The sequence below is a fragment of the Microtus pennsylvanicus genome, chromosome 9 (genome assembly GCF_037038515.1).
Source record: "Microtus pennsylvanicus isolate mMicPen1 chromosome 9, mMicPen1.hap1, whole genome shotgun sequence".
In the NCBI taxonomy this organism is placed as follows: domain Eukaryota; kingdom Metazoa; phylum Chordata; class Mammalia; order Rodentia; family Cricetidae; genus Microtus; species Microtus pennsylvanicus.
In genome coordinates, this window is record NC_134587.1 from 97,936,490 (window position 1) to 97,956,213 (window position 19,724).

At 36.4% G+C, this 19,724-nt stretch overlaps 1 protein-coding gene across 1 annotated transcript in view; it reads right to left on the reverse strand.

Moving 5' to 3' along the window:
- LOC142856693 (putative ATP-dependent RNA helicase DDX60) overlaps window positions 1–19,724 on the reverse strand; it is a 61,909-nt gene that overhangs the window by 7,535 nt on the left and 34,650 nt on the right. The window contains exons 15-24 of the mRNA XM_075984364.1: window positions 18,924–19,073; window positions 16,707–16,826; window positions 15,313–15,408; window positions 11,810–11,925; window positions 10,478–10,620; window positions 10,252–10,361; window positions 7,087–7,191; window positions 6,437–6,565; window positions 4,952–5,076; window positions 3,659–3,817 (exon numbers count right to left, since the gene is read on the reverse strand). Of these exons, the coding sequence (XP_075840479.1) occupies window positions 3,659–3,817; window positions 4,952–5,076; window positions 6,437–6,565; window positions 7,087–7,191; window positions 10,252–10,361; window positions 10,478–10,620; window positions 11,810–11,925; window positions 15,313–15,408; window positions 16,707–16,826; window positions 18,924–19,073 (1,253 nt within the window). The remainder of the gene's footprint in view (window positions 1–3,658; window positions 3,818–4,951; window positions 5,077–6,436; window positions 6,566–7,086; window positions 7,192–10,251; window positions 10,362–10,477; window positions 10,621–11,809; window positions 11,926–15,312; window positions 15,409–16,706; window positions 16,827–18,923; window positions 19,074–19,724) is intronic.

Consider the following 19,724-nt stretch of genomic DNA (forward strand, 5'->3'; position numbering starts at 1 on the left):
CTGCTTCATGCATTTATCAGACCCCTGCCTCTAATGTGTTTGTTCATCAGCCCATGTGGCCTAGAATCCCTCACGATAAAGCCCTTACAAATGTAACTTTTTTCTTCGCCATTGTTTCCCTCTTCCGGGTGACCTTGCTTCATCTTGTTAATATGATGAGCATTTTCTCTCCTTCAGCCTTGCACAGGCTCAGGTTGAAGGTTTGTCTTTGCCTCTCTCTTCTTTGTCAGTTTAGGATATTCTCCTTCCCCCTTGCAGTAGACATTGCTAATGTACTTATAGAGGAACACAGATTGTTGTGAAATGAAATTTTTTAAACTATTAAATAAATCATTGTTAATAAATAAAAACTGCTAAGGTAAATGGACAAAATGTCCTTCCAGTTTAACAAACATGACGCTGTAAGAGTGAGCTCTTGGTGTGCATGTTTCTTTAGGGTTCTCACATTATAGAAATGGATAAAGATAGAAAAAGGTCAGAGTTTTGCTCTTCAATGAATAGGGAATGAAGCAGGGTATGCCTTACTATGAGAATTCTGAATCTATTAAAAAGCAGTTTTCAATTTAACAGCTTGAGTTGCTGATCACTTGCCCACCTTGACCACGTGGCTCCTGAAACCCTGAATTAGATGTATCCTAAGGAAGATCATTTAACAAGTACTCTTACACATCCTACCTATATTTCCCTTAGAGTTCACTGTTTCTATACAATACATTGCTAAGGAAACAGCAAAACCTGCAGCAAACTATAGCTTGTTCTAGAATTTGGAATATCTGAATCAGAGAGGCTCTAAAAGTTTGTTTCAACTCAAAGTTTTAGCTCTTTACTTAAAAACATCTCTAGACCTCCCTAAGAACTAGCTTTCATAGCATATATACAAGCTGCCAAGGGGACAATGAAAAGTCTTACCCAACTGTACAGCCTACTGCACACTACTACTGTAACAGTAGTTTGGCAACATATATGTAAGTACATCTCCATGGTAACTACCAACAACTAATTGGATTTAGAGCCTCATTCAATAGTGGGATGTTTGTACCTGGTACTGTAAACCTCACCAAATACATGCTGCTGGTGAAATAACGGACAATAGAGGGTGACTTACTGCTGTCACATCCCTTAACCAGTATAGCCACCAACAGCATTCCACATAATTATTCTTACACACACAGACAAGTGTAGCCTGGTGTAGGAGGTCCTTCTGTTTGTGTGTTGCTTTCATTGGCTAATGAATAAAGAAACTGCCTTGGCCTTTTGAAGGGGGCAGAACTTAGGTAGGTGGGAAAAACAGAACTGAATGCTGGGAGAAGGAAGACAAAGAGACAGAGAGACACCATGGAGCTGCCAGAGACAGACATGCCAAATCTTTCCCAGTAAGCCACTGCCACATGGTGATATACAGATTAATACAAATGGGTTAAACTAAGATGTAAGAGTTAGCCAATAAGAAGTTAGAGCTAAAGGGCCAAGCAGTGACTTAATTAATACAGTTTCTGTGTGGTTATTTTGGGACCAAGCTAGCCGGGTGGCTGGGAAGAACAAGCGTCCCCCACCCTGTAACAGTAGCCCTTACCCTGATCAAAGAAGCTTCTTTTTGCAGTGGAGAGAGCTCAGCACAGGAATTATCAGTTGTTCAAAATGCAGAGTTAACCTGAACTTTGGGGTGCCTATCCCCACTCGATGTATCTATAACACAACTCCCACACCTAAGACTCAGGGAACATTGAGGAAATGGGGGTATAAAGGTTGTAAACACCAGAGGATCAGGGCATCTACTATCAGATAATGCCTTCTATATATGACAGAAAAGCTGCATCCACAAAATCTTAACTCTAAGGTAACCAAAACAAGACCTGAACAATGACAGTACTAGTTGATAACAAACATGGATTTGGAAAATCTCATGAGGACCCACCCTTAGGGATATAGATAATTAATTGTCTGGCAAAAGAGGGAGAATGAGTCTTCTCCAGTTATTAGTTTATCCAATTCTAAGTGATCACCACTAAACATGTATTCATATAAGTATATTAAATGGAACCAATAGGATATATATTTGTGTGTCTTAAAAAAAGAGGCTATGAATTTGAAAAAGAAGGCACAGGAGGAGCTAGAGGGAGAAATGATGTAAATACAATTGTCATGTATATTATTCTCAATAATAATATAAATGTTTTTAAAAAATATAGTTTTGAAGTAAAAATCCCTGAAACAACTATTATCTGTCAGGATATTGAGATGCAAAGTGGAAAATGTATGCTTCCTGTTATAAAGAGGCTTAGGATTTAGGGAGAATGATAAAGCTTTAGTGTCCCTTATAATAAGAGCTTGGGAACTTAATTTTAGTGTTTTAGATTTAGAAATATGGTCCAACACATAGCAGCATATCTTGGGATATGGTTTAGTTATTGGGATATTGTTTAGACCAAAGTCTAAACAAAAAATTTATTTAGATATTATACACACACACACACACACACACACACATACATACATACATATGTATGTATATTGGGTTTTCGAGGCAGCATTTCTCTGTAACTTTGGAGCTAGATTTTATATTTATTCCCTCCTACATATAGCCTGAAAGGGAATTTTATACATATTTTAAATAAATTTATACATACAACAAAGTTTTATCATGCAAAAATTTCCACATACAATGTTACGTGAGCACCCAGATTTTCAGATTTTGAAGGATTTCAGATTTTATATCTTTCAGATAAGGGATGGTCAGTGTGTATATTCTAAAAATACAGAATAATTTATCTCCTAAATTAATAATGCAGAACATACAAAAAGTATAAGTCTAAATCCAGGAATGAGTACAAAATAAAAAGAAAAGATAATAAATTTATGAGAACATATGATGGGAATCATAAGGGTAAAGGTACTGAAGAGACAGATATTAGGGCCCATGGAAAGAAAGAGATGAAAGGATAAATGAACTGAACACAACCACAAATATCCTAAAAGGAGTGACAGGAAATGCATAGAAAAAGATTTTTTTTAATGTCAAAATTGTTGAATGATCAACAGTAGAAGTTAGACTCCATCAACTGGGCAACAGAAAGAAGAATAGTAAACCTGGGATAATTTAATCAATTTCAAAGTTTATTAAGCACAGGTTAGTTAAGTTGGAGAATAGTAAACCTGGAGAGTCTCAGGGCTATAAAAATCTCTGCAATCATAAGGGGAAAATAAGAGTTTCCAACAGACGCAGTCACTAAAGGGGGAGAAGATCAAAAGGAGGACATATTTTAGCTACATGCTGAGAGCAATGACATTCCAAGCATAAAACTGGTGTTGTAACCCAGTCTAAATCTCACTGTAGGACTCACACTGTGATAATGTATCATGAGTAAGAGCGAGTCACATAGACAATATAGGATGGTCTTGTCAAGTTCTGTAATACACATAGACTGGTAAAATCTGGACCTGCTTCAAGCAACCATAAGTTAAACTGATCTATGCAACCAAAGACTATGTGTTACCAATCACTGATTTTCAACCATTTATCCCTCTGAAATTTAAAAACAAAAACAATTAAAGCAGTAATTAGAACTTCATTCGAGAGCATCTTCAACGTGTATTTCCTACTAGGATATTTGGGTGTTACAAACCCTTACATGGTCAATTTATTTAGTGAAATACTTACGTTATCGTTTGTTTCTCCAAAGATTTTTTAACTTTTCGAAGTCTATTAGCAATGACATGAGCTTCTTTATCAGCTTTCGAAGGCCTCTTCTCCTCCTGTTTATCTTCCAGAAATTGGCAAGCAGCCTTAGCACATTCTTCTACAGAATCGAATCTAAATCTGGAAGCAAATGAACAATACCATAAAATTCAGTCTCTCTATCTTTTCTGGTTGTGTGTTACATTTCTTATGGCTATGAACAAGAGCTGAGAAGAAGTAGTTATGGAAGGATTTAAACTGGTTTACAGTTTGAAAGGTCACAGCTACTTATACTGGGATAAAAATAAGCACACAAAGGCAAAAGGAAAAATCTTTCAATCTCCAAAATTAATCAAATAGGACTTTATGTCACCTAATACCATTGTTTTGGGTTTCTATCACTAATTATGATTCATTACTGTATGTTACCATGCATAAGCATAAGTATTAAACTTTATATACAATGGTTTTATTTATTCAAAGATACTGTGGCTTGAGAGTAATTAGAAATTTGATATTAAGTAAATTATTCTCTTCTTGTCACATAGTTAAAAAGGTTAATCTATCTATTTTATACTAACTGAGTTACCCTTGGTGCCATTTTATAAGAACTGACTAAATTCATCCAATTAGTTTGATCAGTTTTAGGCTATTACATTCTATAACATGAAATTTGGCAAGGTATCACTGACTCTATATCATATTTCTCATTACAATCATTTAAATTACAGAAATATTTTACCAACATATATGGTAGCATATAATAAAAAAATTTTTGTGTGGGATAGCAACATTGATGGCTATGTTCAGTGGGTTTGGCAAAGAACCAAGGTTGTACCGAAAATTATTAGTAATACCTGATGCAAACAAACAAAATTTATAGTTTATAGTAATACAAAAAATGGGGTATCAAAATTAATAAAATAATTGATAGAACATTAATACTATTTTAAGGACTTAATTAAAACTGGGTATAATTGTGCATGTGTAGCTATAATCCTAGCAGGGAGGAGGCTGAGGCAGAAAGGCCAGCATAGGCACATATCAAGATCCTGTCTCAAACAAAGAAATAAACAATCAGAATTAGAACAAGGAAAAGTGGAAGTAGACAATTTTATGACTTTAAATAATTCATATGACTTTGATAAATGAATGAACACCAAAAGTAATAATAAATACTATTCAAAAGTGGCAATGTATATAGTTTTGTGTACCTTACAGGAAGCAATCTAACACAGATTATGTCCCCAGTGTTAAATAACTTAAATAACTTACAGAAAGAACACTGCAGGCAACTTATCCATTTCCCTGAGCTTCTCAACAAGATGCGGAAAGAAGTCCAGCATCTGTCCTGAGTAGTCATGGAAATCAGGACTCAGCTTCTGCAGCACCATTCTGGCCTGTGAGAGTGAACAGAAAGCATTTGTATTAAAATGTGCATAGCAAAGAGAGGAATGGCCACTCGGACTAAACTCTTTTCATTGTTGTTTAATCTTTTTTTTTGTTGTTGTCCTTCAAATTAATCCTAGGACACTATGCCACAAGACTATGGTGAGCCACAGCAAGGACACACACAAACCACAGACATAATAACAAACTTCTGATGTTCTGTACACCACCCTGCAATTGTTAGCGACAACACAAATCTGGCAAGACGAAAAGGATTTCTCAGTTAGTGGTGCTGTTTCCACTGTAGCAGGAGAAAGGAGCCCCCTCCATGCAGCAGAAGCAAGCACAGCCAACCTAAGAGGATTTGAATGACCAGATAAGCACAGGGAAATGTAATCTAATTATAGCATGTTTCCAAATAAAAGAAAGAACAAACCAAGCTATAAGATGGGGAGAGGATCACATGAAAAAAATGCATGCTTTTAAAAAAAATGGAAATCTCAACTTTTGATGATAAATTAAGACTATAAGCTTAAGCAAAATAAATGTGTAAGCATACAGTTCCAGGTGAGACTCTAGTACTTGAATAATTCTTAAAATTTAAAATAAAAGTCGTAAAGAATAAAACCCCAAGGCTACAAACCAGTGTCTGTGGACATGACAGGGACATGGCGCACATGAGCTCACAGCAGTCTGGATGCCTGCAAAGGAGCTCACAAGATCAGTACTGAAGTAATTTCAGCATAACTGAGGAGGGGCTCATAGTCTCACCCTAGCTGAGCAGCCATTGCCAAAGATGGCTGCTGTGAGAGGGGACACTCAGTGTTCTTCACGTATGCTGATAGGCTGCCCACGTTCCAGTGGACGGCCCCACACCCACTCACACACTGGAAGCATTGAGTTTAAGAAGGAACCCGTGAAGTTGAAAGGGGAAATGGTAGGAGGACTATGGGAAAATTTGGAGGGGAGAATCGGGGAGTGCATTTGAAAACATTATACATAAAATTCTCAAACAATGATTTTTAAAGAGAAAGGAAGAAAAGAGAAAATGTGTTTCAGCTCCACGAGTCCCATCTCTGTGCTGCCAAAATCACCAATAATCCCAAGCACAAGCTCTGTATTCTTTCTTGTTTGCCATCAAATCCAAAAGCAACCTGTAGTCTCTTGCCAAGTTTTAGGGTACACTGGAGAAGAGATTAAAAAAAAAATCCTTTCTCCTTTTGATCCAGGTTGGAATTACTGCACAGCAAATCAAACTTAAAAGTCTAAAACAAATAATGAAAACAGCAAAGGAGAGAAATGGTATTATTGGTTGAATGACACAACTCAGGAAATAAAATAGAGTGCTTTGCCCAAAATGTGTAAAAATACCTGCTCCTCGTTCCCATTTTTAATCCAGTTTGTGAATTCTTCCTTTAAGTTCTTCTCATATTCTCTAACATCCAACTTTTTAATAACTATTTTGTTCTTAAAATGAGTGAAGTTCTCTGGACACAGGTCCTGGGAAATGAAGACCATAAAATTCTATAAAAATCTAAAGGCATTTCTCAATTATATTCTTCCCTGAATGTTTTACAGTCTCTTAGGTTAGAGGTGGTTGGACTTCTCTTACCTCCCTGTACCTTCTATTATACAAGAACTATGTGTGAACTCTTCAAAGGCAAGAAGACAGAGAAAACAGGTCTCCAGGGAAAGCAACCAGCACTCAGGACATAAAGAACAATGTGAGAAGAAAAGAATCTGAGGACCAGAAATACAGAGTGGGAAAGGAGACGCAGCTCTTACAATGTTTGGAAAGAAGAAAGAAGGAACACTTTCAGGAATTGATATTAAACACTGTTTCTAGCCCATCTAATTGAGAAGGTATAAGGAGGCCATATCCTCTGGGAAATAGTCTGCTAATCATTTTAAATAATTAGCAATGCAATTTAAATGCAAGTGATAGAAATGGTGACTATGTGTTTCTGAAGAGCAGATGTCGGCTCTACCATAACAGCATGGATTCCATGAAGATTCTTTACCTGGGCCCGGGGCCAACTCTTCCAGACCTGAAGCATAGCGTCATATAGCTGGATGCTTTCTCGAGGTGAAAAGACAAGGTCAGAAGAGAATCCATGCTTTTCAATCTATGATTAAAATAAAATCGAGCTTATTACTATCTTATTTTACCTATGGGGTGACAACATTTACAAGAAATGCTTGCTTTGAGCATTAAATGCTGGAAAAATGGTGAAGATTGTATTGAGTCTATTGTTTATTAAAAATGGTTTTTAAAATTATGTGTATGTGGGGAGATTCCTCCCCCTCCCCCATGTCAAAAGACAGCATGACAGATTCCCCCGAAGCTGTTGTGAACCACCCAGTTGTTGCTGGGAAAGAAACTCAGTCAGGTCTTCCACAGAGTCTTGTTAACTGTAGAGACATCCATATACCCGCACCCCCGATGTTAGCCTTCTTTTCTTTTTTAATTATCACTTGAGAGCGGTTATTTTCTTCAGCCAAACCAAACTGAAACAAAAATTAATCTAAGACTCCTCATAAGTTTAAAAATACAAATCTTCTGTTGGGTCACAGGCTTCAGGTTGCTTAAGTTTCTTACCCATATACACAAGGTTCAGTTTCCTCATTTCTAAAATAAAACATGTTATGTCTGTGTCACTAATTTGCTGTGATAATAAACTAGGTAATAGATATGAATCTTAGCCACATGTCTGGCACGAGATTGGTTCATTCTCTTGAATCTAAACAAGCAGTATCCGAGGAAAAGACATGGATAAAGGACAGTCAATCTCCAATACCCCCAACAGCGAAGAGGAGGCCTGGTAGAAGCAATATTAGGCCAGGCCTGGGCTGAGCCAGCCTCCACAGCAGCTCAAGGGTAGGGTCTTGGACTTGTCCAGGCGTGCCCCCAAACTGTAACCCTGATCAGCCCATGACCAGCTCCTGGCTAGCCCCAACCAATTAGAACATACTATTTTGATTGTCACTTGCTTAAGCCAATCTTATCTAAAATGACCATACTTCCTTAGGCTCTCCCCTCAGTAAGGCTTTAAAAAGAGTCCCTGCCTCCTTTTTGCCTTTGTGTAGGGTAGTTGACCCCGGCATGCTGAAATAATTTAAAAAACTCTTTCTTTTGCATCCAATCTGGTCTCGGTGGTCTTTGGGTGTATGGGTTCTGGGTAGAACATTTTAATAATACCTAAGCCTAGATATTACTCTATATCCTTGCTACCAAGTTCTAAAACTCTTAAGACTTTTGCAAGAGGATGACCTCTGTAGAAGCTGCATGAGGTCAGACCATACTATAGCTACTCTATTGCTTTCCAGTTACTCCATTAATAGCTACCAAGAAGAGAGGGAAGGCATTTGCAGCAAGCACTGAACCAGTATACTTGAAGCTCTTTAAAGGCAACATCTCTTAATCACTTTATACAAAATAAGTAATTTTTAAAGTTTTGTGCTAGTTTTAAAGATAGTGGATTATGATGATTACATTTGAAAATCTGTAGATATCAGAAAGTGTGGAGGAACAAGAAAGAAAAGAAGGAAAAAGGAAGAGAGAGAGGGAACAAATGGATTTCTTTATTATTGACAGACTGGCTTAACATCTATATTCTCAGTATAAGTTAAGGCATAGGATATCTTCCCTAGTTCAGTTCAGTTCAGTTTGGAGTTTGAATTGGCCCATTACCACTAACAAGAGAAGCTTTTCTCACAAACGTTTTACTAGAAAAACTCCATATTCATATTCATTTCATTGCCTTTGGAAGTCATTGCAATGCATACACAGTCAAATACTGTCATGTGGTGTTCACTCATCAGTAGATGTGATAGACAAATCCTTCACATCAACATGGAGTTAATCAAAGGTCTGAGATTACATCTGGTCTCTACCATTTGCTTAGTGCAGTAGTGAGTGAGTTGTCTATGTCTCACCTGCATTATTGGTAAAATGAAAGTTGTAGTAGAATATCCATCTTACAATTGTGATGGTTAAAAGAGGTAAAATGTGTGAGTATTCAAACCCGCTATTCTTTAAAAACAACCAGTATTCACACCACAATGTGTTAGTAACTGCAGCTACAGGAAATTCATCCCGCAGCTGTTATTTCAGAACACTGAAAGACAAGTGCTGAAGGTTCAGTGATAATCTGATTTTGCTGACACACAAACACAAGTGCTGTGGAGAATTTAACAAATCAATTTATGAAAACACAGCAAGATTCTAAAAAAAAAGTCTTCATATTATAAGAACCTAAAAAGAAAAACCAAGATCTGTGAATTGGCATATGGCATTTGGGAGGAACAGGGTAGTAGCATGAAGGCTTCCAAGCAAAACACATTCAGTAAATGCAATATAAGTAAGAAAAGCCCCTGAAAGACCTTAGCTCTCAAGGTCATACTTAGCTCTTTAAAAAAATAAAAGTCCAGTAAAGCTTTAAAAAGAATAGAATCATAATTAAGTAACCATATTACTGTACCAAAATTTAGAATATACTGAATTATTCAGGTTTTGGAAGGAAGAGAAAGAAATAGGAACCATTTTATGGGCCAATGTAAGTTTAAAATAAAACTTTCAAGGGATAGGAGAAAGGAAGACAGGTATATGCCTAGCAGGAAATATTTTAAAAACTGACACCTCCTAACCATTCAATAGACTTGTTGACATTGTATCAAGGTCTCTACTTTGCTGAGTCATTATCAGAGGCAGTACTTGATTGTGATGGCAATGGGAAGCATGTGTTTCTGGATTAAGGTCATACACATTGTTCAAGTTCTCACATATGAGGCTTTTACACACAAAGCTGTAGCATACTACTGAGAGCAGAGATTAAATTCTGTCCTCAACATTTCACTAATGGTACTAATTAAGAGAGACAGGCAGACATGGATGCTTAACAGATGGGGGGAAAAAAGAAATGGACAGAAATAATGTCCCCAAACTAATAGAATCACCAAGTTAAAGTGTTTAGTATTTTCTAAACTTTGAGGAGTCTGATAGCATCCTAACATTGAGAAACTACTGAAAAAAAGAACACTTTTTTTTTTTTAACAAAATTGTTGTGTTCCCTCTGCATTCTAGCATCAAGTTGCACTTCGGTTGCATTCTGAACAGCATTGTATTTTCAATTATTAGCCAGACAGTGTTGTTTCATGGAACAACTGTGGCAAAGGCTGTTACTTACATGATCTGTAGTTAGTGCGGCACATGGGTGAAAATGATCAAAGCAAACATCACCCTGTCTCACAGAACATACGTGCTTCTCCAGGTCATTGTATCTCTCTCCATAGATCACTGAAAGGGGAAGAGTGAGATTTCCAAATTATCAGAAATGTGGTGAGAGAAATAATTTTAAAGAAAATAGCCAAACAAACAAAACAAGGCTATACAGCTACACAGAGCATACATACCAAGTTTAACTTTGTATGACTGTCTGGCTTGTGCTTGGTCTTCGTGATGACTGCCACGGGAGCCAGAATTTCTTTTGGACAAAGTTTTTTCTCCCATTGCACTGTCTACTTCTTTCCAGTACCTCTTTACTGACCGGAGCCACCTTTAAAATATAGACATATTACTTATGATTGTAATCAGTAATATGCCCAATGGTTCATGCTTTACTTGGCTACCAGTCCTTGATATTATTTTGAAAACAGTGGGGTCATTAGAAGGTAGGAGCTGCATAATAGAAGTCAGTCACTAGCAGAGGGACTTTGAAGAGTAATTGACAACCAGCATCAGCTATCACAAAGGTTATACTAGCCACTGGTTCTCATCCAGCTCTCTCTGCTTCCTGTCTGCTGTCATGTAAACAAACTGCCACCTCAGGCTCCCACTTCCATGGTTGAAGCCTCACCTCCTTGCCTTTCCCACTGTGATGGGCTGAAATCTTTCTAAAACCCTGAGACTAAATAAAGGCATTCTCTCTTAAGGTATTTTTGTTCACATTAACACAAAAGTAATTCATACATTATTGAGGCAGAAAATAGAAATAGCTTACATGAAATAAAATAATTATATACAGAAAAATTTGTGTCTTAAAATTTTCATATAAGGAAATTATTTCTAGAGCCACATAACCTGAAATAAATTTCTAACTTCCTTACAATTAACTCTGAATCCTGCATGAAACATTTAATGTTTCTGTGGCTGCCTTTTACGTTTAAAAATCAATAGTCTTGTAAAAGTACTTTTATCTAATAATAACAATGGAAATAGTAGTAAATTGATATTTTCAAAATTACTGTATGCAAAGTACTTTGGATGGAATGTGACACATGGGAGATGCTAAGGGATAAGTAGTTATCAGTAATCAACCTTTGAGCTTAATAAAGGGATGTATAGCTTTCAATTAATAAAGCTCTGCTCCCTTTCTAAACAAGTCAATCTAGAAAATGAGATGATTTTGGAATCTATGGCTAAATGTAGCATTCTCTCATCTTGGTTTATGTTTCCTAGTAGAGGGGGTGAGGGAAAGAAAATGAATATATAGCTCTCATTTTATTCTGGAGCTATGACATGATACTTCCTATTCAACTAGATATCTGACCCAATGGGTGCTAGGTATTTCTTTGTAGAGAGTTGCCGAGACTTATCAGAAAGACCTAAAGAGACAGCAGCTTGAATATTTAGAGAGTGCTATGAGTTAACTGAAAATTGAGATAACTTTAAAACCAGTAAGGATTATGAAATCTAAACTTTATAAATAGATAAACATTCTGTCCAAAGTAGAACTAAATCCATACTCAGTAAGATCCTCAGGGTTGCTTATGGTAGCTGAAAGGGCCAAAAATGGGCATCGGATCATGACAAGGAGATGCTCCCAGATTTCTGCTCCTTTTTTTCCACCAAGACAATGTACCTATAAAAGAAAAGAATACTTTCAATTGACGGGTTGGTTTTAAGAATGGCAAATTAAAATAACATCTCGACACTTGAATTTTCCTTAATATTTTTAATCAATCCACCTGTGACTCCTTTTTATTTTGCTTTCAAAACACTCTTTCAGGCCTATGTACTTCTTGCCATGTGTACTGACAATCAAAACACCACACCTCAGCTACTATGCAGTACTTTTGTGACTATTGCCCTAATTTATTACCTACATTCTTGGCATCACACACAATAAAAATGGTATCCTTCAAAGATAAATCATATCTAGTCACGTCAGTAGTTAATTATATTTTCCATTCCTTGTGTAACAAATGCAAGTATTTCATGGGATACATAATGATTGGCATATTTGGTCCTCTGCTGCTATTCCAGCATCATGTGAAGTCACTCATCCAGTCTTACAATCACCCACACACAGCAGTCATTTCTTTGTTCCTTAGCACACAGTTCCCATGCAGAGCTTTCACATAGCTGTCTCACTGTGTAAAATATTCTTAGAAATAATAGGAAAAGCCAATGCATATAGCCATGGCTTCTGAATCTGTAAAGTGCTGTGGGACAATGGTCTTGTACTCTGTAAAGAGTTGTCACTTGTACTGGTTTAATAAAGGGCTGATTGGCCAGTAACCAGACAGGAAATATAGGGTGGGGGGGACAACCAGAACAGGAGAATTCTGGAAAGAGGAAAGGCTCAGTTTGCATTCGCAAGCCAGACACAGAGGAAGCAAGATGAGGATGCCTCACTGATAAAAGATATCAAGCCACATGGATAACACAGACAAGAATTATAGGCTAATGTAAGACATAAAAGTTAATAAGATGCCTGAACTAATAGGGCCAACCAGTTTATAATTAATGTAAGCCTCTGTGTGTTTCTTTGGGACTGAGCAGTTGCAAGATCAGATGTTGACCTCTGTCAACAGTGAAGTTCATCTTAGTGTCACTAGTTTAAAAAGGTTCCGTGGATCATCCGTCCATTCCAGAGTGGTCCTCCAGCCTGCCTTCTGCCATTGTTGCTTTGTGATGGACTCTCTTGATCTTTACAGGAAGCACCGCCGGTAGCTTATAAGCTTTTGTGTTCTCTCAACTTATCTTGTCTGTCTTACTTAATATATATCCGCAAATCTGAATAATTCTAGCATTGACGCCATGCCTGCCTCTAGAGAAGCATTTCTCAAGTGAGGCTGCGTAAATGAATGCATGATCAAATTAAATTAGATGAATTAAAGATTCTTGAATGTTGTCTTAAATAAACAAGTTAAATTTGACCCCTGGAAATAACCTTTAAAAGACTTACTATCCATTAAGCAGTTTTATATCATGTGTAGAGATTCATAAATTCATATTTTCTACTACCTGTATGGCTTTTTCTTGGTCAGATGATGTAGGAGCCGGATTATACAGGCTAATATTCCTAAGTGTATGGCAATCATAATTCTGAGCAACCTGACAAGGCACAATTTGCACATGCCATACAGAAGGTGGTGGCCTAGCGTTTGATAGTGAGACAGCCTGACATCATCCTATGCAAATGGTCAGGATATTCTAATGTTCTGCTCCTTCTAATGTAATATAGGAGGTCATCTGGGAAAGAGGTGTTTTTCAGTCTACGTGAGAGAACAGGCATACAGATCAGACATAGATAGGAAGACGTAACAAAATGGGCATAGAAAGGTGTGGACATGACCACAATCATTCTCCCTGCTACCTAGGAAACAGAATGCTAATGAACTCCCCCCGCCCTCGGTTTATGTTTTGATATAAAAGCTGTTTGGAGAATAAACAGCAGGTGATTTTCAGCATGTGAACTCAAGATTTCATGAAGGATCCCTGAAAACACGTTCCTGAGATAGTCAAGTGAGTCATGTTTTTTATTTCCACACCTCCCCTCAGATATGAGAAATGATTTACATCAGGGCTGGACTCTGACAAGATGACATACAATTCCTCTAAATATTTAACTTTAATTTTTGCAATGCAATTTCCCTGACTTTAACAGAACAGCCTTTGAAGCCTTTAGCAGTTGCCCTCATATAAAATTGGAGGAACTGAAGTGTCCAATATTACATCATTTCAGGGTTTGAAGTTCAAGCTACAACTAGGTGTTCTAGATTGCTTTGTAAATGTAATATTTTTAAATTTTACACATGAGTGTTTACCTACCAGTATGTATTGTCTTGTATTATTTAAATAAAACTATCAAAAGCCTCCAGAATAAAAATCATATAGGTTAAGTAAAAATAAACATAGTAAGTCAGTATAATACAAATAAAAGCAAGAATTGTTTGATCATTTCAAGTTTATAACACAAAGGAAAGGGCTGGGGATTTCAGACAATGGTGAACTACTTCAATGGCCTGCATTTAATCTCCAGGACTACCAATTATTCATCACCATTATTTTTACTGAAGTGAAGTAAAAATAAGCTAAATATCGGCTCTTTTCTTTTCAGCTTTAAATCCAGGAATAGAAGAATGCACTTTTCTCTGGGGCTCTAAGTCTCCGAATAAGTATACTGAATGATGCTGCTACAGAACTCCACTAAGTGGTTTCCATCAGAACGTCTACATCTACATTGGTTTTCACCCCACGCTAGTGCTCAGGGACACTGATCCACAGGTACTACTTCAGTGGGACTCCAGGTTCTCTGGCTTTCTAACTTAGACTAATTTCTGAGCTGTGGCTATATCTCAGGAGATGAGGACATCTGTTTTCTGTTGGCCCCTCCCAGATTGCCTGAGCCAGCTGTGTACCTCAGCTAAGGTTCACTACTTGAAATATAGCCCATTTGATCAGAACCTCCTTTGCAACTGGATGCAAATGCTTCCTTACCTTGTCCTTTTAAGACTAACAATAAGTCTCTCTCTCTCTCTCTTTCTCTCTCTCTCTCTCTCTCTCTCTCTCTCTCTCTCTGGATTTCTTCACAGATTTCTTTTTAACAAAAGGCATACTTATAAAACTGCATTTTGAATAGGCCGTTTGTTTTCCTTAGGGAACATGACATGCAGAACTGTTTGTATCATCAGTATCATTTGCTGGCACATAAAACCTTTGCTTTGGAAACTGGACAGGATTTTGATTTTTATCAAGGGAAATGTGTGTCATGAGTTTAATTATGTCCCTTTACAACATCCCCAATGAAGACCAGTTCCTCACACATGAAGAACTCTCACCAATACATACTATCGAGTCACAACAGAAGTGAGTCAAGAGGGTGATTCAGTTGGGGAAATGGTCAGAAGAAAATTGCCTCCTAATCTGAACTCCATCCAAGGGGTGCATGTCCCAAAGCAGCAAAGACATGCAATACTTATGATCCCCAGGAAGATAGCCTGAGAGGTAAAACAAAGCCTACCTCATCAAATATGACATATCTGATCCTCTTCACCCAGTTTTGGCGATGAGGAGAGAGTAGCAGACTTTCAAAGGAGACAGGATCGGTAACAAGCACCTGAAAACAACAGTAGGGTGTGAAGTAACACTTAGAATGTGCATAGGTATAAAACTACATGAAGCAATGCTTTGAGTCCCGGATGTATCTCTAATAATTAAGATCTGATACCACATTTAAGGATTGGATTCATTACACTTCTGATGTATTAGCTTGAACCACATGAAACTTTAATTTTGTCCTGAGATAAAATAGGAGAATATCATATTTGAAGAGCAGATTCTTGTTTATGAGCCTTCCAACTGTGTCCAGCCCTAAATGGGTCACCTATATTGACCTCTTTCCCTACTCCTTCAGGAAACAATCAGTAAAGGAGATGGAAAGGTGAGAGTCAGGGCAAGAGGTAGAGTATTGTGAACTGCTGTCTTCTGAACCAGGCCTGGCAGTTCCACCCATGAACTCTCAGTAACTGTGGTTATCTCTGTACAAAACCTGCAAAAGATCAAACCAGTCAAAATTCCAGCATCAATGAGGAAGCAGCCCACAAGGCCACACCCCCGCAGAGGAGTTATTGGCACTTGGAAGTTGTTGGGAAAGAGACATGATACTTGGAGGCCAATGGGTTGGAGGGAGAAAAAGAGGTAGAAGGAAAAAATGGGGGTGGATGGATATGATTGATATACTTCAAACATGTATACAATAATCAAAGAATAAAAAAGTTGCTTTCACTAAATAAATAGCTTAAAAAGAAAAATATATAAAAATCAAAGTCATTAATTTTAACTATTTTGATTCTTTCAAATCTAACACTACAGAGAAATTATGTTGGAAGATGTTTCTTTGAAAAACAATCCAGGCTGCATATTGCCAAGTCTACTACATAATGCTCTACAAGTATGTCTTAATTTTTGTTTTATCCTAATTTCTGATCTGAAAATTCAATAAGAAAGAAAACTATAACTTCATTAATACTATAATATATTCATTAACTATAATATCACACTACATTTTTAAATAAAATATCTTTAACAAGAGAAAATAATTATGATAATATGTTTCTAGCCACTAAGTTTTGGTAGCTTGGAAAGATCTTTGGATCATTTTGAATCCCATTGTAAACAACATGATTAATGAGCTATAAATGTAAAGTCTGAATCAAAACAAAAGTATCTTTAGATAAAATAAATTCTATTTTTCACATTCTTTAGAATATAACAAATTTATATTTTCCCTGAAATAGTTTTGTTCTTCACAAATTATTATTTTTACAGGTTTTGAAAAGATCTTAGATTTACAGTCAAAAAGATGTAACATTGTTATATAATCTGATGTCAAGTTTATTAAAAAGAATATCAAACCTGGCAGTTAAGGGCATCATGACTGTAGTCCTTAGTGAAAACACCACACAGAACTTCACCAGCTGGCAGAATTTTGGTGTAACGATTTTGAACAGTCGCTACCACTTGATTAGCAAGTGCCTGATTGACAGGAAAACAGATGTATTAGCTACATAATAAAGTGTAGATTAGCATAACTTGATGGACTGATGGGGATGTACAAAACTATGTTTTACTATGCAGGAAAATTAACAAACCATTTTCTCTACCCACTCTATAGTAAAAACTCTCCATTTGAGCTCTTGGATTAAAAATCTGAACTTTGATTAACAACAACCTACTGTAAAACAAAAATAGAAAGCATTTGTCTGAAAGTAAAATGGCAAATGTAACCTTTATAGCAGAAGAATCAATATGTATAGCACAATAGTTGAAAAATCACCACTCATGATCTGAGTCTATCACAGGAAGAAACCTAAATAGATTTGTATCATATTTCAAAATCTCCTCCAGATAGATGTCAGAAGTTTGACTACATATACAAATCTGCATAGTCTCACTTAGGATCTAGCAGGCAGCGTGGCCAGTGGACTCTATAAACCTTCAAACATCTATTACACACTTTATAGTACCAAAGGTATGTACCATATAGATGAAAATGTAAAATTTAAAATATATCTGTAAACATATTTAAAAGTCCAGTCCAGTGGTTAACTTTCTTGATGAATAACTGATGTGGGAGGGCCCACTCCACTGTGGACATTGTCACTCCTGGGCTAGTTGCTCTTGCTGCTATAACAAAGTAGGAGAAGCAAGCCCTGAGGGAAACATCTTACCTCTGGATCAATTCCTGCTTCCAGGTTCCTACCCTGTTTGGGCTTCTACCCTGATTCACTCAGTGATGAACTGTGCTGTGGAAGTGTAAACTAAAATAAACCCTTTCTTCCCAAAGTTTCTTAGATCATGGTATTTTATCACAGCAAAAGAAACAAACACTAATAAACACAACCCTAAATGAAAATGTGAATAATACTGATTATACAAACATTTAACTACTATCATTGGTATGAATAACAATAATAAGTTAAGATAAAAACCTGATCCATAAATGTATATTTTATTACAGTTCATAAAAAAGATATATTATGGGTTACAGAAAAGTTGATGAATTAGTAAAAGGGCCAACTCTTCCAATGTAAAAAGTAGGCAAATGTATTCTCAGGTACATCATAAATAAAGAAATACCACAGAAAAAAAGGCATGCATAATAATACTGCCCAAATCACTAGTCAAAAAAAATTTACATCTAAATATAAAAATATAAACATCTAAAAATTCTACTACCTCTGAATTCTGAAGCTCACAGAATGACAACAGAAAGCTTGAGAAAGATCTGAGATTTCATCTCACTCCAAATAGAATAGTTAAATCAAAACAAATGTTAAAAGTTGGAGGAAAATATGTGGACAGGAGTACCCTTAGCCACTATGTGTAAGAGTTTTAACTGGTATACCCATTATATAAATCATTACTGTGGTTTCACAAAGCATGAGAAATGAAACACTCATGGCCTAGATACATCACTTCTTTGTGAGTATATACCCAAAGGTCTTCAAGTCTTACTAAAGAGATATGTGAACATTCATATTCATATATCCACTATCCCAATAGCAGTCTTGATGTCCAACAATAAGTTAATAGAGAAAGAAAATGTTCAATTATACAATTCTACTCAAATATTGAATGAAACAATGTTGTTCATAGAAAAATGAATGGAGCTTGGAATTATTATATTAATTAAGCAAAATAACATATTCAGAAAGACAAATACCATATGTTTTCTCTTATATTTTGTCCATAAAATTTAGTTTTTAGAATATGTATATGTATAAAATGGATGAGAGTAGATATAAGTCATGAAAGTAGAAAAGAAATCATGAAAGGAGAAATAAGTCATAAGGGGGAAGAGAAATAAGGTAATAGATTATTACCATTGAAAATGGAATGGGGCTACAGAAGAATTTAGGGGAGCAGTGGGGGGGATTATATTGTAGAAGAAGGGAGTAGTGAAGGAGGGTCAAAAAATAAAAAAAATCTATGTACGAAGATTATATTAGGAAGCCCATTACTTTGTATGCTAATTTTAACTAGTGAAAATGAATAAATGAATCTGCTACATATCCATGTCTAATATTTCTGAATAAGTTCAAAAAAATATTCCATGCACTGGATCCCTACCTTTGTTGGTGAAACATACACAACCACGCCTTCGTCACTCTCCTTCAGCACCTTCTCCATGCAGTAGTAGGAAGCATAGGTTTTTCCAGAGGATGTGGGGGCAACAATCACTGCAGACTCGTAGTTATCCACCACCTCCAGAAGCTCTCGCTGCAGGGGTCAGACCATGATTAGTGTCAATCAAACAAGTCATTTGCTACCCAAATAGACCAGTCTTTTTCCATTTAGGATTTTTTCTGAACCTCAATAGTGGAAAGGTGTGGACTCACAAAAAAATTAAAAGGAAACTCATAGACAACTCATTCCTTCAAATGATGCACTTTGTTTGCTTTAGCAGCTGAGAGATGAGTTGGAGGTGTGAAAATGGGGTAGAAAGACTAAAAATAGAGGGAATCAGTAAGGAGGGCACTGACGCAAGTATGTGTATTGACAGAAATGTGATCAAAGTATAAAACATACATGGAAAAAAGACCATAATGAAACATTTTTTGTGCAATGAGTATATGACAATATTTTTAAAAATCACTCAAAAATAGTGTCATTAAAAGGTCATATTACTAGAAAGGTTGTTTTTAATAGTTAGGAGTACAGTCTTTGAGAAATACAGTTGTTGGACTCAGCCAACCCACAGTTTTATAGCACTAAGCAAATGGTTGAAGTGCAGAAAGAGCAAAGATTCTTCACTTTGCTGCTTATTCTTGATGGGAAACTATTTGGGAACATCATCTTTGCATCTTATGATTCTCTTCATCAAGATGATGAGTAGTTAAAAGAATGGAAAATATTTGGCAAGTACAGAAG